General features: G+C 42.6%; 1 protein-coding gene across 3 annotated transcripts in view; it reads left to right on the top strand.

The window, feature by feature from the left end:
* sphkap (SPHK1 interactor, AKAP domain containing) overlaps positions 1 to 19,294 on the top strand; it is a 57,036-nt gene extending 37,742 nt beyond the window's left edge. The window contains exons 7-12 of one of the 3 annotated variants that reach the window (XM_072694814.1): positions 1,051 to 4,402; positions 4,857 to 5,015; positions 9,411 to 9,494; positions 11,842 to 11,888; positions 15,137 to 15,321; positions 15,683 to 19,294. In XM_072694814.1, coding sequence (XP_072550915.1) covers positions 1,051 to 4,402; positions 4,857 to 5,015; positions 9,411 to 9,494; positions 11,842 to 11,888; positions 15,137 to 15,321; positions 15,683 to 15,838 — 3,983 coding nt within the window. In that variant the 3' untranslated portion in view covers positions 15,839 to 19,294. The remainder of the gene's footprint in view (positions 1 to 1,050; positions 4,403 to 4,856; positions 5,016 to 9,410; positions 9,495 to 11,841; positions 11,889 to 15,136; positions 15,322 to 15,682) is intronic. The other 2 variants (XM_072694815.1, XM_072694816.1) reach the window with 2 other exon arrangements.
* The last annotated feature ends 53 nt before the right edge of the window (positions 19,295 to 19,347 follow it).

Here is a 19,347-nt window from a genome sequence, read left to right on the forward strand (position 1 = left end):
AGCCCCTGAAGAGAAGTATTTCCAATAGAATAGAACTCTCTGGAGCAGATAAACATGAGCCTATTAGCACCATGTCTAATGCCAGGCGTGGGCTAGAGGGGTATAAAGGCCCCCAAGCATTGAGATGTGCAGCAGTGGAGCAAATACCCATTCTTACCAGAAAGGTCTCTAAATCCCCAAAATGTATGGACTTCACACCCAGATTCTATAATTTATGCCTTTGTTATATCCTGATTAGATCACTGTAGGGTGCTGTATCTTGAGACTTACAGTATCTTAACTCAATTATGAACTGGTACAAAGAAAAGACTACTACAGTTTTAGCATCTCTACATGAGCCCAGTAAAAGGTGGTGTTAATTGTTTTTAATGCATTACATGGTCTTGCATCTAAATATTGTTAAAGATATGTTCTGTCTACAAGCTTTTTTGAGGTCCGCTTCTTTGTCACTTCTGATTTTTTCAATGGACTCGACTTAAACTAAACGGATTGTGCCTTTGTGACTGCTGCTTCAAAAATATATTTTTTCCAATCTTTTCCAGCTGGAAAAAATGGAAAGCATCTTTAAATCCATGCTCAAAACATATCCTTATTGATTGTCTTTTTGTTACTGTTGAAGGTGTTGTGGTCTTTGAGACTTTGGGCTGTGTCAGTGTTTGTGTGTAAATGAGACAATGGTGCAATTAATTAGACGTTGGTTTTAACTGTGGTATATAAATAAATAAATATCCATAAAGGGTTAAATAAGCCTGGGGACAAGTAAGTGTCACTGTTTTATTTTTAGCAGATGTTAAACACAAATGTAAATCACTAAAGACTGTTGTGCTTAACAAAATGAAATGCAAATGAGTGCAGATTTTCTTTCCCATTCACTTTCACAGCTCAGCTCGGTTCTGCTTGAGTTAAGCAAGCGTTATTAACGTAGCGTTTTATGAGCCGAGTTCTGCTGCATAGTTTTCCTGATCTAAGCTATGTTCACACATTTGAATATTCATTAATCCTCCTCACCCTCCCTCTCTTCTTGTTCTCTCTCTGCCTCTCTCGCTGTAGATGCAGACGGTGTTGTTTCAGCAGAGACAGTGGAGCTGCTGAAGTTGGGACATGTTCACGCGAAAAGTATGGTGGACAGGGAGGACAGCGAAGACTCAGATACACTCTGCTCCTCCTCAAAGTCACATAAACTCTCCAGAGCTTATTCTGCACCCACTAGAGGCAGCAGCACTGCCAAATACATCAGCCGTCGCGCCAAAGAGTCGGCCGGACATTACGCCACCAACCTCGCTGAGTCTGTTCTGCAGGACGCTTTTATCCACCTCTCTCAGGATGAACCGTCGTTTGTCCCAGAAGCAGCAGTTAGTATCTCCAGTTCTCCACACAAAGCTTGTGTGAGCCACCATATGGGGTCCACAAGGGCAAGGACCCATTCTTTCGAACTGCCAAAAATTGTAATTGTGCAAAGTCCAGATAACTGTGATGAAGCGGCCGAGTGGCCTGGGACGCAGTCCGAACATCAGGGAGTGCACAAGAACGAAGCTGAGCCGGCAGCGCAATCACACAAACGTCACTCACATGGATCCCCAAAAAGACACTCAGCTAAGCCAGTGGAAGTAGCGCTGGCATGCGCCGCGAGCGTCATTGGCACAATCAGCACCCCGCAGGTCACAGAGAGGCTTACACTTGAATCAGGAGATGAGGACGATGTTGATGATGAAGAAGGAAGCGAGACTGAACAAGGAGACTATTCATTCTCTTCCGCTGTCTGTGGCATGGCTCAGGTGGCCGGAGCAGTTGCGGTGGTGGACATGACTGAGGATTCTACTGAAACCGAAGACTTAGGTGACATGTTCTCGGCATCTATGGGGCTATTTTCTGCAGCCCAGGCCTCCACAGCCATTCCGCTGCACTGCAATGTAGCAGAGGGCACTTGCATGGAAACATTCAGGGCCAATGTGGCCGAGGTTCTTCTCAGAGAGGCTTCGGTGGTGCTGGCCCACAGACAGAGCTACACTAGTATAGCAAACTTCCTGGAGACCACACACAACAAGATCATAGATGGGATCACACGTCCAAGAAGGTCATACCAGGAGCATCTAGATGCAGACGACTTTACCCAGGAAGTGGCAGACAGCGTGTTTAAATATGCCCTGGAGAAAGCTGGGAATAGGAAAGAGCTTGAAGGGAGAGACACCATCAACATGCAGGGTTTTCTCCTGGAGAGTGTGAATAGTTTGCTGTTTGATGTCCTTTGTGTCACATCGAGGAAAATCAGTGACATTTCGACATGTACTCCGGGGTCAGCTGATAGGATAGGGAGTAAAGTTGGCTCCAAAGAATGTGAGCCTGCCACCAAGCCTGATAAAGAGGCTTTAAGCCAGTTGCAGTCTTTGACTGAGTCCAGTTGGCCTAATAATCCCAGCGAGATGCATAGCTGTTCTCTTCTGCCAAAGAGCGAAAGAGAGCAGAGGAGCCACCAGGAGGAGAGGGAGAGTGAATTAAACTCAATTGGGAAGGAGCCCTGCAGACTCGCTCAGAGCAGAATAAACACTGCCATGGTTAGAGAACTGACTGACCTGCAGGGCCAGCTGGGTAAGTGTGATTGGAGCTATGACTCTAGGCTTCCCTCGACTGAGGGATCTCCTTTGCATAACACCCGAGGCAAAGCTGGGAGAGAGGGAGAAGTCACGCTGCAATCCTACTCCTCCTCTGCCGGAGCACTTTCAATACCTAGGATGGAGCAGGGTGAATGCAAGACTCCAGTCACATGCTTTGCTGAGGACTTGGCAACCACAGTGGTGTCTATGGCCACTGAACTGGCAGCCATATGCCTTGAGAATTCGAGTAGTAAGCAGCCCTGGTTCTGTGCCCTTAAGGGTGGATCTGAGGGATCCGAAGGCCTCCTTCTGCCCTGCCGGACAGCTGCGGTTCTCCGTAGAAAAGAAACACAAAATGGCGCTGCAGCTGTCAAAAAGCACCGGCCGCCTCGACTCAGTGAGATCAAACGTAAAACAGAAGAGCAGCCTGAGCTTATGGAACGGCTGGTCAACCGCGTAGTTGATGAGACTGTCAACCTGGACGATCCAACATCCTCTGACCCATTTGCACTCTTTGCTTCAGAGGTCACAGCCCAGATCATGAACTGTCCTGAGCTTAACGTGGTGGATACATCCAAGCAGGGCCAGTCATCCCGCAGCCGGCTGCAGTGCGAGAGGTGGAGCAGTCGCGGAAAAGCTTCCAGCTATGAAAGTATCCCAGAAGAGGATGCAGATCCTTCTGGCGCACCAAACACTCTTGGGCTAGGAAGTAGACTGGGTCACAACCTGAGCCGAGGAAGCTCAATATCCAAGCAGTCCAGCTGTGAGAGTATAACCGACGAGTTCTCTCGGTTCATGGTGAACCAGATGGAGACTGAGGGCCGTGAGTTTGACCTCCTTCTGGACTACTACGCTGGAAAAAATGCCAGCAGCATCCTTGCAGCAGCTGTTCAGCAGGCTGCAAGCAAGAAGAACGGACACCTCAATGTCCGGACATCCACTTGCCTGTCCAAGCAGTCTAGCACAGAGAGCATTACTGAGGAGTTTTACCGCTTTATGCTCAAAGACATGGACAAGGAGAACAAAGACTATGGCATCACCAAGACCAAAGAGTGGAGCAACAGCCTACTGCCACCAAGTCCTAGAACACCCTTCTGCATCCGCCAGTCATCAGTTCCGGACAGACGATCGTCTGACTCCAGGCTGAGTGTAAACTCGCCCATCAAGGCGAACTCATTTGATGGATTTGCTCGAAATGTTCATGGCGACTTGCTTAACATCTACCCATCCAACTCTGTGTCATCCACCAGCCTGTGCAAATCTGACTCTTGCTTGTATCAGCGCGGCCAGACGGACCACATTACGGACATGCTCATCCACGAGACATGGGCCAGCTCCATTGAGTCTCTGATGCGTAAAAACAAGATTATAGCAGAGCCTTCAGAGGACAGCATGGAGCTGGACTCCACTGATTCCCAGCCTCATGTCCAGCTCTTCGCCAACCGACTAGCTGCTGACATTGTAGAGAGTGGCAAGTCGCTACTGGGAGGTCCGCAGGATGGAGGAACGGCTTGTCATCAGAAGCTTGCTACGGTTGGAGAGAAGCGGCGGGGTTTCAGGCAGTCTCGGCCCGGAAGTGGTCATAGCCGGTCAAGTACAGAACAGCAGGGAGGTGGTGAAGGTCCCCATGGGTCCATGTGTGGGGGACCGACACGACAAGCCCAGAGGGAGGTTCCACTAATCCATATTGAGCCAGATCAAAGGGATGAAGTGTGTGGAGGTACAGAGAGGGACCATGGCTACAGCAGAGAATCTCACACCCAGGTCCAATCCCAAAGCAGCGGAGGGAAGGTAGCAGCGAGCCAGAACAGGTAAGTTTAAAGGAAACTGCATGTATACACATTTATACAGACCACTTGAGGGTAAAGCTTATGCTCATGTGATTTGAAGTGCAGCAGATGAGCTTGTGGCGGAGCTTTGAAATTGCACAACCCTGAATGCCATGGTAACGTCTCAGTTCAGCAGAGCGGCTTTGATCTGCATGTGAGAGAGATTTAGCAAAATTACACAGTCAACAATTTTCTTTAACACAAAAGAATTGTTCTAGTTTGTCTGCGGACTAAAATAAATTCCTAACGCAGCAAAAACATTTCAATATGCGTTGTCCTAAAACATAAACTGTCTAAATACTTTTGGTTACTTGCTGTGTTATTCTAACAGATGCTGGTGTCATAGCAGTATAAAAACAGACAGCTCCCAAAAAAACAAGCAGAGTTGAACACTGACACCATTTATTTGGTTATGCCATGTACTCTTTCCCCCCAGCAGCAGGAACCCAACCGTGCCCTCTACAGTTGCGGAGGGGGATTGCCGCTCTCTCAGTAGTAGCAGTGAGGAGAGTGCCTCAGGCAGTTGGGCTCAGGTGGCCCCTGATGAAGATCCTCAAGAGGAGACCACCAGTAGCTTTATTCAGCTAAGCGAGGGGTCAGTCCTCCAGTATCCCATCATACGTTACCAGCCATTCCAAGGCTGCTCCATTTAGTTCTTCCATTAAAGCAACATCCGCTAAACGCTAATGCTACCCCTGGCTCCAGCTGCTCCATAACCGAAGTTGCTTTACTCACCATTAAGCCAGTCTTTTATGTAATGCTTGAGTCCAAATATTTGGAAAGATATCAACATTTACAACCACTTCAAGCAGCAGTTCTGAGGAAAAAGCCATTTTTCAGTTTTTCCCATTCAGTTTTTTAAACAGTAGATTCACCCTCATCATCAGCAGCCCTCTCGGCACATTCGAAAAATGCACACTAGGGGGTCGATAACAAAAGTGTGGAGGCGGGACTTAGTAAGATGTGGGCAGGGTTTATCAGACATTTTTTTTACTTTACACGTAGCCACAGTGACCAGTGGGAGCAGCAAAATTTGGAAGGTCACCCCCACCCATCCTTTGAATAGAGGCAGGGCTACAGATGCAACTACATTTCTGCCATGTTTGGAGCAGTTAAAAGTGGTTTATAGCCTATAAAAATTATTTTTAGTTCACTCACACTTTAAAGCAACAGTCTAGGCCGGAGCGCTGCTACTGCACTATGGAACTTTGGTGGAGCAGCTCAAGTCAAGTCAAGAGGCTTTTATTGTCATTCCATCTGAGTACAAGTACACAGTGGAGCACTGTGGTTCAACACGGAAATGTGCAACCATGTAAGCAGAACAATACAATAAATACGATGCCCAGAACAGTCTAACGCAGACAGCACTCAGTACTGAATGTGTATGGTGGGGATAAGGTGTAGAGGGATGTAACGTGCTATAACATATAGGCATATATACGCAGTCAGCTTATAAGATATGTGAACAAAGAAGTTACTGATTGTAAGAGAGATTCCATTAGAGTGTCCATTAGCTGACAGCAGTAACGTTTTTTGGGCTGGACAGGAAGAAGAGTCTCAGACCGGGCAGACAGGTGCCTCTGCTCGTATCCTGTTGGCTTTAGCCACTAGATATTTATGTAAACCCACAACCTCAAACTTGACCTCGTCTGCAGAGCCAAGGGCTTTTTATAATTACTTTGTTTGGGGTCAGATTAATAAACCTCAGACTAATATGTGGCACAGTCCTTTGGTGTTTAACAGTGCATTGCTCTCTAGTGCAGTGTTGTGTTTGATATGTAAACACAGAAGATACTGAGGTATAAACAGTTTTTATGTAATACACTATTTAGTAACCTGATAAGTGTGCAAGCAGGCCTGTGGTGGGAGCATCAATAGAAATGTGTATGTGAGTGTGTATGAAGTATGTTTGTGTGAGTGTGCATTATGTGTGTAAGTTTGCGTGAGGTGAGAGGGGGTCTTAGCTCAGTTTTTGTGTGTTGAGAAGTCTGATGGCTTATGTGTAGAAGCTGTTGCAGTAATGGCCTGGATGCTCTGGTGCCTTCTGCCTGAGGGGCAGCAGTGAGAAGAGTTTGTATGAGGGTGGTAGCAGTGTAAATGTCCATGATGCAAATGTCTATGATGGAGGGGAGAGAGGTCTGTGCAATGCTGCTTAATTGTGTAAAAACCTATAATATAACTCTACCGCTTCAGACCACATGCTTCTTTCACTTCAGACTGTCAATGAAAGCACACATACAGCTGTCCATGAGTACGATCTATATTATTGTCAGTGGAGTAAAGGCAATTACACTGTAAGGGGAGTCCAGGAGCACAAAAACCTTTTTTGTCACACAATACTACACATTTTTTAAATGAACAAATTCCACTACAGTCACACGACTATTCCAGTAATTCCATGGCAATTCATGCTGGTCATGTACAGATCAGTGTTTGTGTAAACACTGTATCAGCATCATGGTTAAGGACAGGTTCAGGGTCAAGACTAGGCCTAGAACATTCCTCTCACTTTTCCAGTTTAATCCACCGCATTCACATCCCTGCTGGACTTAATTCTGACTGGCTGTAATGTAGCTGGAAGCATCAGCCAAGTACAAGAGTGCATCAACAACCCCCAGCTAAAGGCAACAGCTTAAAACACACCACACACATGGCATAATTCATGGCAAGCACTCACACAAACGCACACAGACACAGCTCTGACCTAGTCAGCATGCAGACACACAACATTAGACCAAATGAGATTAAATTGCCTACTGGACACTAACGCATGCTGCGTTTGGCTAGTCAACATTTCCCTTCCCCCTCACACACACTCGCCCACACACACTCACAGGGCAGCCAGCCTGAGCCAGGGGAGAATGCAAATCCCAAAAGTGAGAGAGATTCCATTAGTGTCCATTAGCTGACAGCAGTAACGTTTTTTGGGCTGGAGAGGAAGAAGAGTCTCAGACCGGGCGGACAGGTGCCTCTGCTCATATCCTGTTGGCTTTAGCCACTAGATATTTATGTAAACCCACAACCTCAAACTTGACCTTGTCTGCAGAGCCAAGGGCTTTTTATAATTACTTTGTTTGGGGTCAGATTAATAAACCTCTCAGCTATGTCATGCAGACTGTGTGGCACAGTCCTTTGGTATTTAACAGTGCATTGCTCTCTAGTTACTTGTGCAGTGTTGTGTTTTCCCAGGTGGTTGCTGTGGTGTTGCTAAGTGATTGCTTGATGGTGGCTATGGTGTTGCTATGGTTTCCCAGTGGGTGACTATGGTGTTGCTATGATATCCCAGGTGGTTGCCATGGTGTTGCTTAGTGGTTGTCTGGCAGTTTCTATTGTATCCCAGGTTGTTGTTAAAATGTGGGGGGTCTGTAAATCTGTGTGTCTGATCAAAAAGCTGTATATAAGCCCTAATCACAAAAGCACAATGAACTGCAGGACAAGATACTCTGCACAAATCTGACATAAAAAAAATAAGATGACTATAAATTGGATAACAATATAGTCATTTTTATGTATTATATTTTGTCCTTGTTCAGTCCACCTGGTCAGGTGTGTTTTTATTTTTTATCACTGCAACGCCATTCTGAAGGTACTGTTACAGTGAGTGGTGCAGTAAAAGTGGTAGAAACTTGCATTGCTTTTACAATTTTTGGAAACACTGAGAGAATTCCATACTGGGACATTTGGAATAATAATTAACGACACGGATCCAAACAACCTGACCTGACCCTGCAGTGCTGCTTTAAACTTGTACTGGGATATGACCAACTATCCTGTTTATGGTATAAGTGCTTTTACTGTGTTTTGAAACTGTAAATCCCTGAAGCCAACAGACATTTCATGGGTGTGTTTACATTTGGACTAAAAGAAGGACCCTATTCATTACCCCCCACATACAAAAATTCAGATCACTATATAGAGAACTATTGTAGGGAACAGAATTCAACAAGGTAGTGGACGTTTTTGGACACAGCATTATGCGTGTGACCTCACCGCTGTGTGACAGCAGATTGCCTCGCATAAACAGTCTGAACCATTGTCCAACCACAAGCTGTGTGCGAATCTTCAAACCAAACAATGCGATGGATTATGGGTATTTCATGTCTGATTAGTGTACATTGGTGTATTATGAGATTGTTACAGTGTACTGAAAATTTGGCACTTGTGTTTTTGGACACCACTACAAAGTAGCGGAACCCCAAAGTAGTGCACTATATAGTGACTAGGGCACAGCCAAGAAAACTAGTGCTTAGCATAGCAGCCTTTATTAGCATTCTGTTTTCCTCGCATTTAAGCAAGGTATTACAAATATATTCCAAATTTAGGATGTAATGATGATGATGGTCCTAAAGTAGACCAGAAACATTACTCACTCATGAGATTTTACAGTCTGAAAAAGACCATTTTAATCTGTTTCTGCTTAATTGGGTAAAATGTTGGAATTTCACTTTTTACATCAGTGTTTGATTCTACAGTCGCCACACTTTCTGTGTGTAGAATTCGTTATTATCGGGTATACGTGCCTGCATACAGCAACTATTGGTCAAATTGCTTTTTTACCACAGTGATTGACAACAGCCTACAAATGCCCAAAAATGCAAATGTAAATAAACACAAACTCAGTTTGACTTTGTATTTATTGGCGTATTTACTACATTACACATCACATTTATTATATTGGCATTAAAAGACTAAAGACTAAAACTTTTTTTTTTTATTATTAAAAAGTGTCTTAGCTTAACCTACAATACGGTTTGAAGTCATCTGTGAACACCGCCGAATCATACTGGACTGTCCATTCTGTGAATCATTACACCCCTACAGCCTTCATAGCGTGCCATTTCGCTCTGCTTGGAGCCCAAGCGCTGTTAGTGTCGCCACTCCTGTTCACATCATAAAATTGTCACTGCTGCTATGTGGATGCTCACTTCACCCTCACCCAGCCACAGAGAGAGCACTGAGAGCTGACAGTGTGTGTGTGTGTGTGTTACAGAAATGGGAACAGCAGCGCATCCAGCCTCGGTGTGGCGGACCTGGAGGGCTTTCCAGAATGCGCCGTCTCTGCTGGGCTAATCAGGTAGCTAGCAGCACATGCTAACTGGGTTTCTGTCCAGCCTGCAGCTCTGGGGTTAATGAAGGTTAAGCTTTCGCTCTGAGCTCAAAGTAACGTCCAAACCCCTCATTCCTCACGTCCACTCATAAACAGACGAGTGTATGTGACAGTCTGGTCAGACAGAGTTACACACTAATGTTAAACACTGCTGTTTAATATTAAGTTAAAATTGATGCAAATTAGTCAAGGCTGCCGTCTAAACCATTTCATCACATTTATTATTAGTAATAATTAGTAGTGTTGGAAGCATGTTAGTAGTAGTAGTAGTTTTATAATGGTATCATAATAGCAATATAACTTTCTATCCATCTATCTGTTTATCAGTACCTTTTCTATATCTTTTGTAAACCATATTTAGTGTGATTGTGTAGACAATCATTTTAATATGTCTATAATAGTCTTCTACTTCTCCTGTAGTTTTCTCTTTTTTCTTTTACAGTTTTCATCCGTCATTGCTCCAATAAACTCCCATTTATTTTTGTCCCTCCACCCAAGCCCTGTTCTTTTCTTTTGTCTTACAGCCACCATACAGCATGTACTCCCTCAGGGCAAGTCCCCAAGCTCTAATCCACAGCCATATTGACTCACACTTCTCCATGTGCTGTTTTTTAATATATCTATATTAAATATGTTTCTAATACTTTTATTATGTACTTTTTTAATTCACATTCTTTTTACTTTTTGCTTGCATTTCCATTAGCAAATGCATATTTAGTTATGATTATTACTATCATTGTATTATTATTATTAGTAGTAGCAATAGTATTATTAATTTTGGTAGTAGTATTAGTATAAGCATTCATACTAGTAGTAGTATTATTATTAGTAGTACCGGTAGCAGTAGTGTAATTAGTAGTAATAGTGTTAGCATGGGTAGTAATAGTGGTAATTGTATACATTGTATTAGTATATGGGTGACACTTTATTTGTATTGGTGCTTTTTTAAAATGAAATAAACACTCATCAAACTCTCAGTAACATATCAACAACATCAACCAACAATGATGTTGCAGCATCCGAACATTCAGTAGATTGACTGAAGACATCTGCTTAATTCAGCTGTTCTTCACTTTATTTGGAGTGTCCAAATGTTCAAATCTGTAGATGTTCACCTGAAAGATCACTGATCATCTAACACATTTAATACAGACCATCTCAACATTCTCAACAAGCTGCTGAAACCATTCTGGAACTGGGGCGAGGTTTAGGGTTTTGGGTTGAGGTGAAGGTTAGGATTAGGGTCAGAATGAGAGTTAGGAGTGGGCTTTGGGGTGCAGTAAAACTTCAGATTATAGTAAGGGTGAGAGTTAGGATTAGGTTTCGGATTGAGGTTAAGGTTATGATTAGGTTTCATAATGAGGTTAAAGTTATAATTAGGACCAGGATGAGGGTTAGGATTTAGGCTTTGGGTTAAGGGTAAAGTTAGGATTAGGGTCAGAATGAGGATTATTATTAGAATTTTCAGTTGAGGTTAAAGTAAGGACTAGGGCCAGGATGAGAGTTAGGATTAGGCTTTGGGTTAAGGTTACAGTTAGGATTAGGACCAAGCATAGGGTTAGGGTTGGGTAAGGCTGGGTTATGCAGCATTAGGTGCTTTACTGTTGCTACTGCACTGATATGTTGTTAATGTCTTACTGATACTCTGTTAGTTAAATAAATCAGGAGTTTATTTATCACCACTGCAAGTGTTACCGTATTAGTCGTATTAGTAGGAGTTCTAGTAGTAGCAGTAGTAATATGAGTATTAGTAGCAGAGTAGCAGAGCTGTAAAGGTAATATAGGAGCTTTATATTGAGGCAGTGCTGATACTCACAATCCCAATAACAGATGATTATATTTAGGCTAAGCGTATCTATTAAGCTCACCAAAATCTCCATTCAGACATTTTTAGTTAACAAGATAAGTGATGTTTTAATGAAAACTCAATCTCTCTAATTAAATAATATTTAACTTAATGTTTTGTAATTCTAAATAAAAGAAAATCTAAAAAGAAAAACATTATGAGGGTGCTTAAATGGAACATTTGTATCCCTTAAGTATGCCCCTGTTCCAAATAAGCTCACAACAATACATTTGATTCTATAAGTTTATTATAAGCATATACTTTGTTTAGGATATTAGGTATAATAATACACTATTTTAATTAAGTAATTTGAGCCCAAATATGGTAGCTTGCTTAATGGAGTCTACATTTATTGTTAGACTCAGTTATTGTTCATTTTAGATGTGGGTCAGAAGTCATGTTTGCAGTGAAGAAACTGGAAATGAAAATACTAATAATGTGTGTGTGTGTGTGTGTGTGCATATGCAGTGAGGAGAGGGAAAGGAAGTCAGCACAGAGTCAGGAGCAAGCAGATGGTGAGTGATACAGCCTTTTAAACCCTCTTTACACACAAACACACACACATTTACTCTGTCTGCAGTGGCGCAGCTCATCCCGCTGCTGTGAACCGATTAAAGCTTAAAGTTTATGATCCGTATGGAATTGTCCTCCTCCATAAATCCTATAATCTCTATTATTAACTCTCCGTAGAGCCTTTTCCTGTGGAAACGTATAAAAAATCTTATTATAAACGAGAATACACTTACACTTAATACATTTACCAGCACACACACACAAAATATCATATTTCTCTACAGCTTTCACACACTAACACTGTTGTAATATCTCTTGCTACACTGTAAAAATAATTATCACAGTCAGGGGGAGGAGTCTCAGAATAAATCAAGTGGTAATTATGACCAATCACAGTCAGAGGGAGGACTTTCAGTAGAACCAAGATGTTGCTTAGGACAAGAAAAAGTGTGTGAGAGATAATTTGACACAAGGAAAAAGAGAGTGCACGAGAGAGAAGGAAAGCTTTTTGAATTGGACCATACAAACCACAAATTCACAAATGACTAATTTAGGCACAGCAGAACAAAAGGCAAAGGCAAACACACACACACACTGATGCAGATCCCCCCTGCTGGGAGGCAAAACCACACACTCAGTTTGAGTCTGAATATTTAGAAATATTTGGAACTCTGAAATAAACACTGCTCACTCTCAGAGCAAACAGGGCCGTGATTAGGACTAGGGATGCACCAATCTGACTTTTTCTGTTTGGATGCAATACATAAACTTTGCATATTGGCCGATACCCAATCCGATGCTATTGTTGAATTAATAAACAAACTATAACAAAAGAATGCAAATGTACCAAATTGCTATGTATTTGTCACTGAAATTATTTTGCTGGACCTTGGCACAATGTTGTCTGGGCTCAGGGCTGTAATTCTGCAATTTGACGTGACATCATTACCCCTCGTACAGGCACAAGCCTCCAACCAAACCGTCCAGCTCTCGTCTCTTTCAATCGCTGAAAAACGGCAGAAACAGCAAAGCTGTTGCTTTTAAAAATGAAATTTAAATCTGGAATATACTAATATTTAGTGACAAAAACATGTAATATATTGATTTTGGGACACTCCTGGGACTCAAAACTGGCCATGTTTGCCTGCATGTGTATCTGTGGGTGTAAGAGATCTCCAGCTCACTCCTTCTCCCTGCGGTGCTCTTGAGTAAACTGAGCATCTGCTAATGGCGTCGTGAGGAATTTTAGCTGTTTTTCCGAGCTGGATTACTCGCTAAGAGTTGATGACAGGCCAATAGCTGGTTAGATAGGATACGTCTTCCTGTTTGCTATGATATGTGTAACATATCTGTATGTTACTCTGATCTTTAGTTCTGAAGTCTAGAATACCGGCGATGTGGGAATCGGGATTAGTGAATGGATCAGTCCCATTGAATGGTCCTAATCACAGTCGGGGTGGAGATTGGTAATGGTGTAACGGATCACGAATAATCTGTGATCTGTAGGGATTGGGTCCCCATGGTTCGGCATGGTCGTGAACTGCAGTTTAATAGCCACAGTTTAACCATAATGATGTGGAATAGTTTTACTAATTACACTCTGGTTAAAGTAAGTTGTTTTTTTGTGTACTTTTACTTTTAAAGTAGTTTTTAAAAAAAATGCAAGAAAACCAATCAGTCTTTGTAATCGTATTTTCAGTTCAGGCTTTTAAGACAGGGCAGTTTGTTTGAGAAAATGCCTGCTGCTCTTCCTCAGCCACTCTGTCTGTTATGTTCCACTACCCAAACAGACCCAAACTCATTGAGATGCGCTGTCAGCGTTGCTACGATACACATGACAGAGACGTGAGATAAAAAAGGCAGATCTCCGAGCTCAGTCACCACTAAACAGAGAAGATTACAGAAATGCAGAGGAGAATAAGGAAGTGAAAACCACTGGCTGGAATGCATGAGAGAGAAATTGTGTACTGTGTCGTCTGGTTTTCTTAGTAGTCAGAGCTCGCCAGTCCAAAACAACCAGCTTAAGTTAGTAGCCGTCCCTCAGTCTGGCCGTAAAGCTTTACTTTTCTGGTCGCAAAGTGCTCACTGGCTCGTGATGACTTGTGATTTCACAGCACCAAGTTAATAAAGAGAGAGAGAGAGAGAGAGAGAGAGAGAGAGCTCTTTGATTTGGCCCACACAAACCACAAAATTCACACATCAGAAATGGCCCATTCAGATACAGCAGAAAAAAAGAGATTCACATACACACACACATAATGATGCAGATCCCCCTGCTGAGAAACACAAAGACACACTCACACTCAGTTTGACTGGATTTAGAAATATTTGGAAAGAAAAAGTCACTAACACAGACAAACAGACTGTGTCAAAGTAAAAGTCACAAATGCAAATGAAAAAACACTGTGCCAAAATAACTAATGCAAACGAACAGACCATGCCAAAAAAAAGTCACTAATGCAAACGAAAAAAACTGTGCCAAAATAGAATACAAATAAATACAAATAAAATAGAAATAGGTCACGACTTCAAATGAAGCATTAAAACAAAATTAGATTTTTGCTGTCTTAGTTTTACTTTGCCTGAGTTTTGTAATCCGTTTTTTTTAATTGTGACCTTTTTAAAAATGAAAGGGACATCACCTACATTTTGTTTAGAAATTTCAACTTCAGTTTGACCCCACAAGTTCATGTGCATTTGTGCTTCCCTCTTGGTGCTCACCAGGTGGGTATTTCTATTCAGGTCCTGTCATCTTGGAGCTAAGCTAGCTAACTTAAATGAGAGATTTACATTCTGCTTTGGAGTCTCTTTCTCTCTCTCTCTCTCTCTCTCTCTCTCTCTCTCTCTCTCTCTCTCTCTCTCTCTCTCTCTCACTTCTCTCTACCTGCTACTTTCTCTCTTTCTCTCCTCTCTCTGCCTCATTCTTTTTTTGCCCCTCCCTTGGCCTCTCTCTCTTCTTTTTGCTTTTCTGTCTCTCGCTCTCCTCTTTTCTTTCTTCCCTCCGTTAGGAAGTTGCTCTGCTGACTCTCTTTTAACACACACGTCCGAACGCACACACACACCTTTCTGTTCCACAGGAAACGGGGATAGTGAAATGAACAGAGGAGCAGGGTGGGAGGTGTGATAGAGAGGATCAGTGTGATAGAGAAGTGTGATAGATGGTGCACTTTATAATTATGTTTTTCTTTGCTCTCTCTCTCTCTTTATATCTCTCTCTCTTTATTTCTCTCTCTCTCTCACTCTCTCTCAGAAGTGACCTCAGGGTTGTCCACAGCGGGAAGTAGCTGTCAGAGGGAGCTGCTGGTCGTGAACATTGATGTCGGAGTGGACAGTGAGGATGTGGAGCTGCGGGCAGCCCTGCAGTGGATCGCTGCCTCAGAGCTTAGTGTTCCAGCTCTCTACTTCCGGAAGACTCAGGAACACAGTCTGGCCAAGGTCAGCTTTCACCCCTTCACCCTCTTACTCCCTCATCTTCTCATCTTCTCACATCCTCATCCCATCACCTGCTCACCTCCTCCTTCTATCACCTCCTAAACCCCTCACGCCCTCATGCTCTCACCCACTCATCCCATCTCCTTCTCACCTCCTCATTCTCTGACCTTGTCACCCACGTCACCCCCTCACACGCCTTACTCTCCCTAACTCATTCCTCACTCCCTATCCTCACGGGGTGTAGTTAAGAGCTGCCTTCTTTGATTTAGTTGTTTTGAAAATGATTTTGATTTGCACTGAACCTGTGTGTGTGTGTGTGTGTGTGTGTGTGTGTGTGTGTGTGTGTGTGTGTGTGTGTGTTCAGTTTCAGAGAGTGGTGCACCTGGCAGGTCAGAAGGCGTGGAGGGTGGGAGATTTGTTCAGTTTGGTGGTTCAGTTCTGTCACTTCCAACAAGATCAACTGGAGGCGGGCAGAGCAGCACCGGGCCTGTTCGACTGGCTCCTAAAAACCCAGCGCTGACACACACAACACACACACATACACACACACACACAGCCATACACACAATCACACAGAGCTCTGAATGTCTGCTGTCCCATTCAGGTCTGCAGTTCAACACAGTTTGGTGGTTTCCCTTCTCAAACAGCCCAGTTTTATTCGGTTCAAAAAATCAAATCATTTTTTAGGGGTTGTTTTAGACTAAAATGCTAATTTACAGCATCATCTCAATATCATTAAGATATTTAATGTTTTGAAGGGTCATTTTTATTACAAATAATATTATGTAATGTAAATTGGCAACAAAATGAAAAACAAAAAGAAAAGAAAATATACTAAGATAAATCCAGGTTTTGTGATGCATTTTGTGATTGAATCAATTATTCCAAATCAGTTGGGGATCTATCACACACAGACGCTCGGTAGACAGAATCCTGATATCTGTGGCAACGTAGCGTAAAGATCAGATGCTTTGGCTGAAGTGTGAGAGGTGCCTTTGAGACTGTGAAAATGGCCCAAACCACACACTACTGTGCTGAACAGGGTGTCAAAAAGTGCAGCAGCAGCTTATCAGCAGTGTGTGGGTTTAGAGCTTCACTATGGAAAAGCATCACTGCTTTGATTTAATTTGAGTAAATGTAGCAGTTTTCTAAATTGCTGGAAAGACTGTTTAGTGGGTGTATTTGAGGGAAATCACCACACTGTGACTGACCGGAGCCTACCTCTAAAGTGAAGTACACTTCTAAGTGTATGGTATTTGCGGTGCGTTTGGACAGACCTCTTCAGCTTGTAAAAGTAGGTGTTGATCGAAAACCGTTAAATGTCTCACTAGAATAATACGTGTCTGTGCTGGCATGGACCAATGACATCACTCCACGCAAGACAGAGAAGGTCATGCAGGATGCTTTGTAAGTCAGTGATACGGTGTGAGATCTTCACTATTATTATATTAATAATTGAGTTATCTAGCAACTATTAATGTTAATAAAGCACACTAATGCTGCTATGATGTTACTGCAGAAACCTTGCAGTTTACATCGATTAATCATAGCATTAAAACCACCTACCTAATAAGTGCAAGTGCAAGTCCCCCTCGTGCCGCCAAAAGAGCGCTAAGCTGTCAAGGCATGAAGACCTGTATCCGGTGGTATCTGGCACCAAGACGTTAGCAGTTGTGAGGTGAGACTTCCATGAGCATCAGTGAGCCTTGAGTGGGCATGACCCTGTCTTCGGTTTACTGGTTGTTCTTCCTCTCATCGTTTTGGTAGGTGCTGACCACTGCATGCTGGGAACACCCCACAATGCCTGCCTGATGTTTGGGAGATGTTCTGACCTAGTTGTCTGGCTTTTGGTTCTTGTCAAAGTGTCTCAGATTCTTACGTTTGACCATTGTTCCTGCTTCAACACATCTTCACAACTGACAGTTCAACTGATCTTGAATAAGAACTTGACAGGTGGCACTGGAAAGTTTGTCATTGTTATTCACTTCAGTTGGCAGTGGTTTTAATGTTATGGCTGATTTGAGCCTTTTGCTGTATGCTGCTGGTGTGGATTTCCTCTTTTTTAGTGATAAACACAAAAGTAAATTAGATCTAATAGTGCCCCCTTGTGGAGATTGTTCAGAAAGTTGGACATGACTTTGTAATGGCCTGCAGATATTGTTCAAACTGCAAATTAACTAAAGCCAGTTTACAGTAAATGTTAATATTAATTAATTAATTAATTAATTAATTAATTAATTAAACTTATATGAATAATTTAACCAAATATTAGTGACAACCCTAAGGCCGGTACCACCAATATTTTAAAATCCACTGGTTCATGAGTGACGAGGGCCGTCTGAACGCACCGTTAGAGCACCACAGTATCCACCTCCTACATACACACCATAATGCGCTTCATTACTGAACACTATGTGTCAACAGAGAGCCCCATCACTGCCCCTCTAGAGCTGACCATCTGCAACATACTGACCACAGCCACACAATGCCAGACCTGCCAACCTGCTTTATCTCCATCTCTCCACCAACACTTGTTCACCATTGTACATGCCTATATACACAGCAGTACACAGCTACAAATCCCAGCAACAGCGACATATTTAACTGTACACATCTGTATTCACCAATACAAGCATTTACACAGCTGTATACACCTGTACCAGCCTGTACACTCCAGTACGCTCCTGTACATGCCTGTATACACCTCTACATGTCTGCATACATCTGTACCACACTGCTGTATGCACATGCACATGCCTGTACACAGGCATATATACCTCTATACTTCTGTAAACACCTAAACAGACTTGTATACCATGGTAATCTCCTGAATATGCCTGTACACAATTGTACACATCTCCATATACCTTTACACATCTGCATACCTGTGTACACATCTGTATATACGCGTGTACACGTCTGTACACGTCTCCAGACACCTGTATAGCCTAGACACATCAGTACATGTCTCTTAACAAATATACACTTGTACACACCTATACACATCTCCATATACCTTTATAGACCTACACACTTCATCATACACCTGTACACATCAGTGCAGGTCTCTAAACATCTATACACATCTTTATACACCTGTGCATGTCTGTAAACAACTGTACATGTGTGTACATGCCTTTACACATATTCAGCAAACACGCCCTCAACCTCACTGACGTGTGACTGGAGGATGTCTCCCTTTAAAAGCCGCATGTTCCACCGTCTGTATGCACGGCCAGTCAAACCTGTGTCCAACAACACACAACCAACAGACTGCTCCGACAGAAGGGACATTTACAACCATTTAGCCTTGCCGTTTTGTAGCCTGACGATTTCTACAGCACAACGAATCATATTTCAGCAACTCGGTTTTTATCAACATAAGCAAATCTGAACACTACTGTACATGAATATGAACATAACACTTAAGTACATGACGGCTTATTGTTAATATATGTTTATAAAAATTCTGAGTAAAAACACCCTGATCCACCCAGCACAGAGAGAAGTATTTAGCTAAAGTTTACTTTTGCAGACTCCTCCACTCATTTCTATTGTACCTTTGAAACGGAATTCTGTGTCAAAGTTTCCTGTGTGAAAATAAAAATGATTTAAAGGCTTTATTTTGGCTAGATGTAAATAGTCTAGATTTTGAGCTACAGCACCTTTTGGGCTGCGAGTTGGAAGCCCCCGATTTTGGTTTTAGCACTTACAGGGAGATCTACAGTACACAATGCAGACGTACGTTTGAACTACAGGTAGAGTGTGTCTAAAAGTACGGTAAAAAAAAGTACAGTTTCCGTCCTGTATATCTGTCAGTGTGAAGTCTGGTGTGTAAAAGTTCCTCTGCATAGTCTTGTTGTATTAGTAAGTGTTTTAATATCAGCATTGAAAGCACACAACCGTCCAATCTGTGACTGTATAACTGAATGTATTTATCTTTTCAAATCAACCAATAAAATATGACATCTGTTGACTTTGTTGTGCATATTCATTTATTTGCATTTATTTAGAGATATTACACATCTA

This window comes from Salminus brasiliensis, chromosome 13 (genome assembly GCF_030463535.1).
Source record: "Salminus brasiliensis chromosome 13, fSalBra1.hap2, whole genome shotgun sequence".
In the NCBI taxonomy this organism is placed as follows: domain Eukaryota; kingdom Metazoa; phylum Chordata; class Actinopteri; order Characiformes; family Bryconidae; genus Salminus; species Salminus brasiliensis.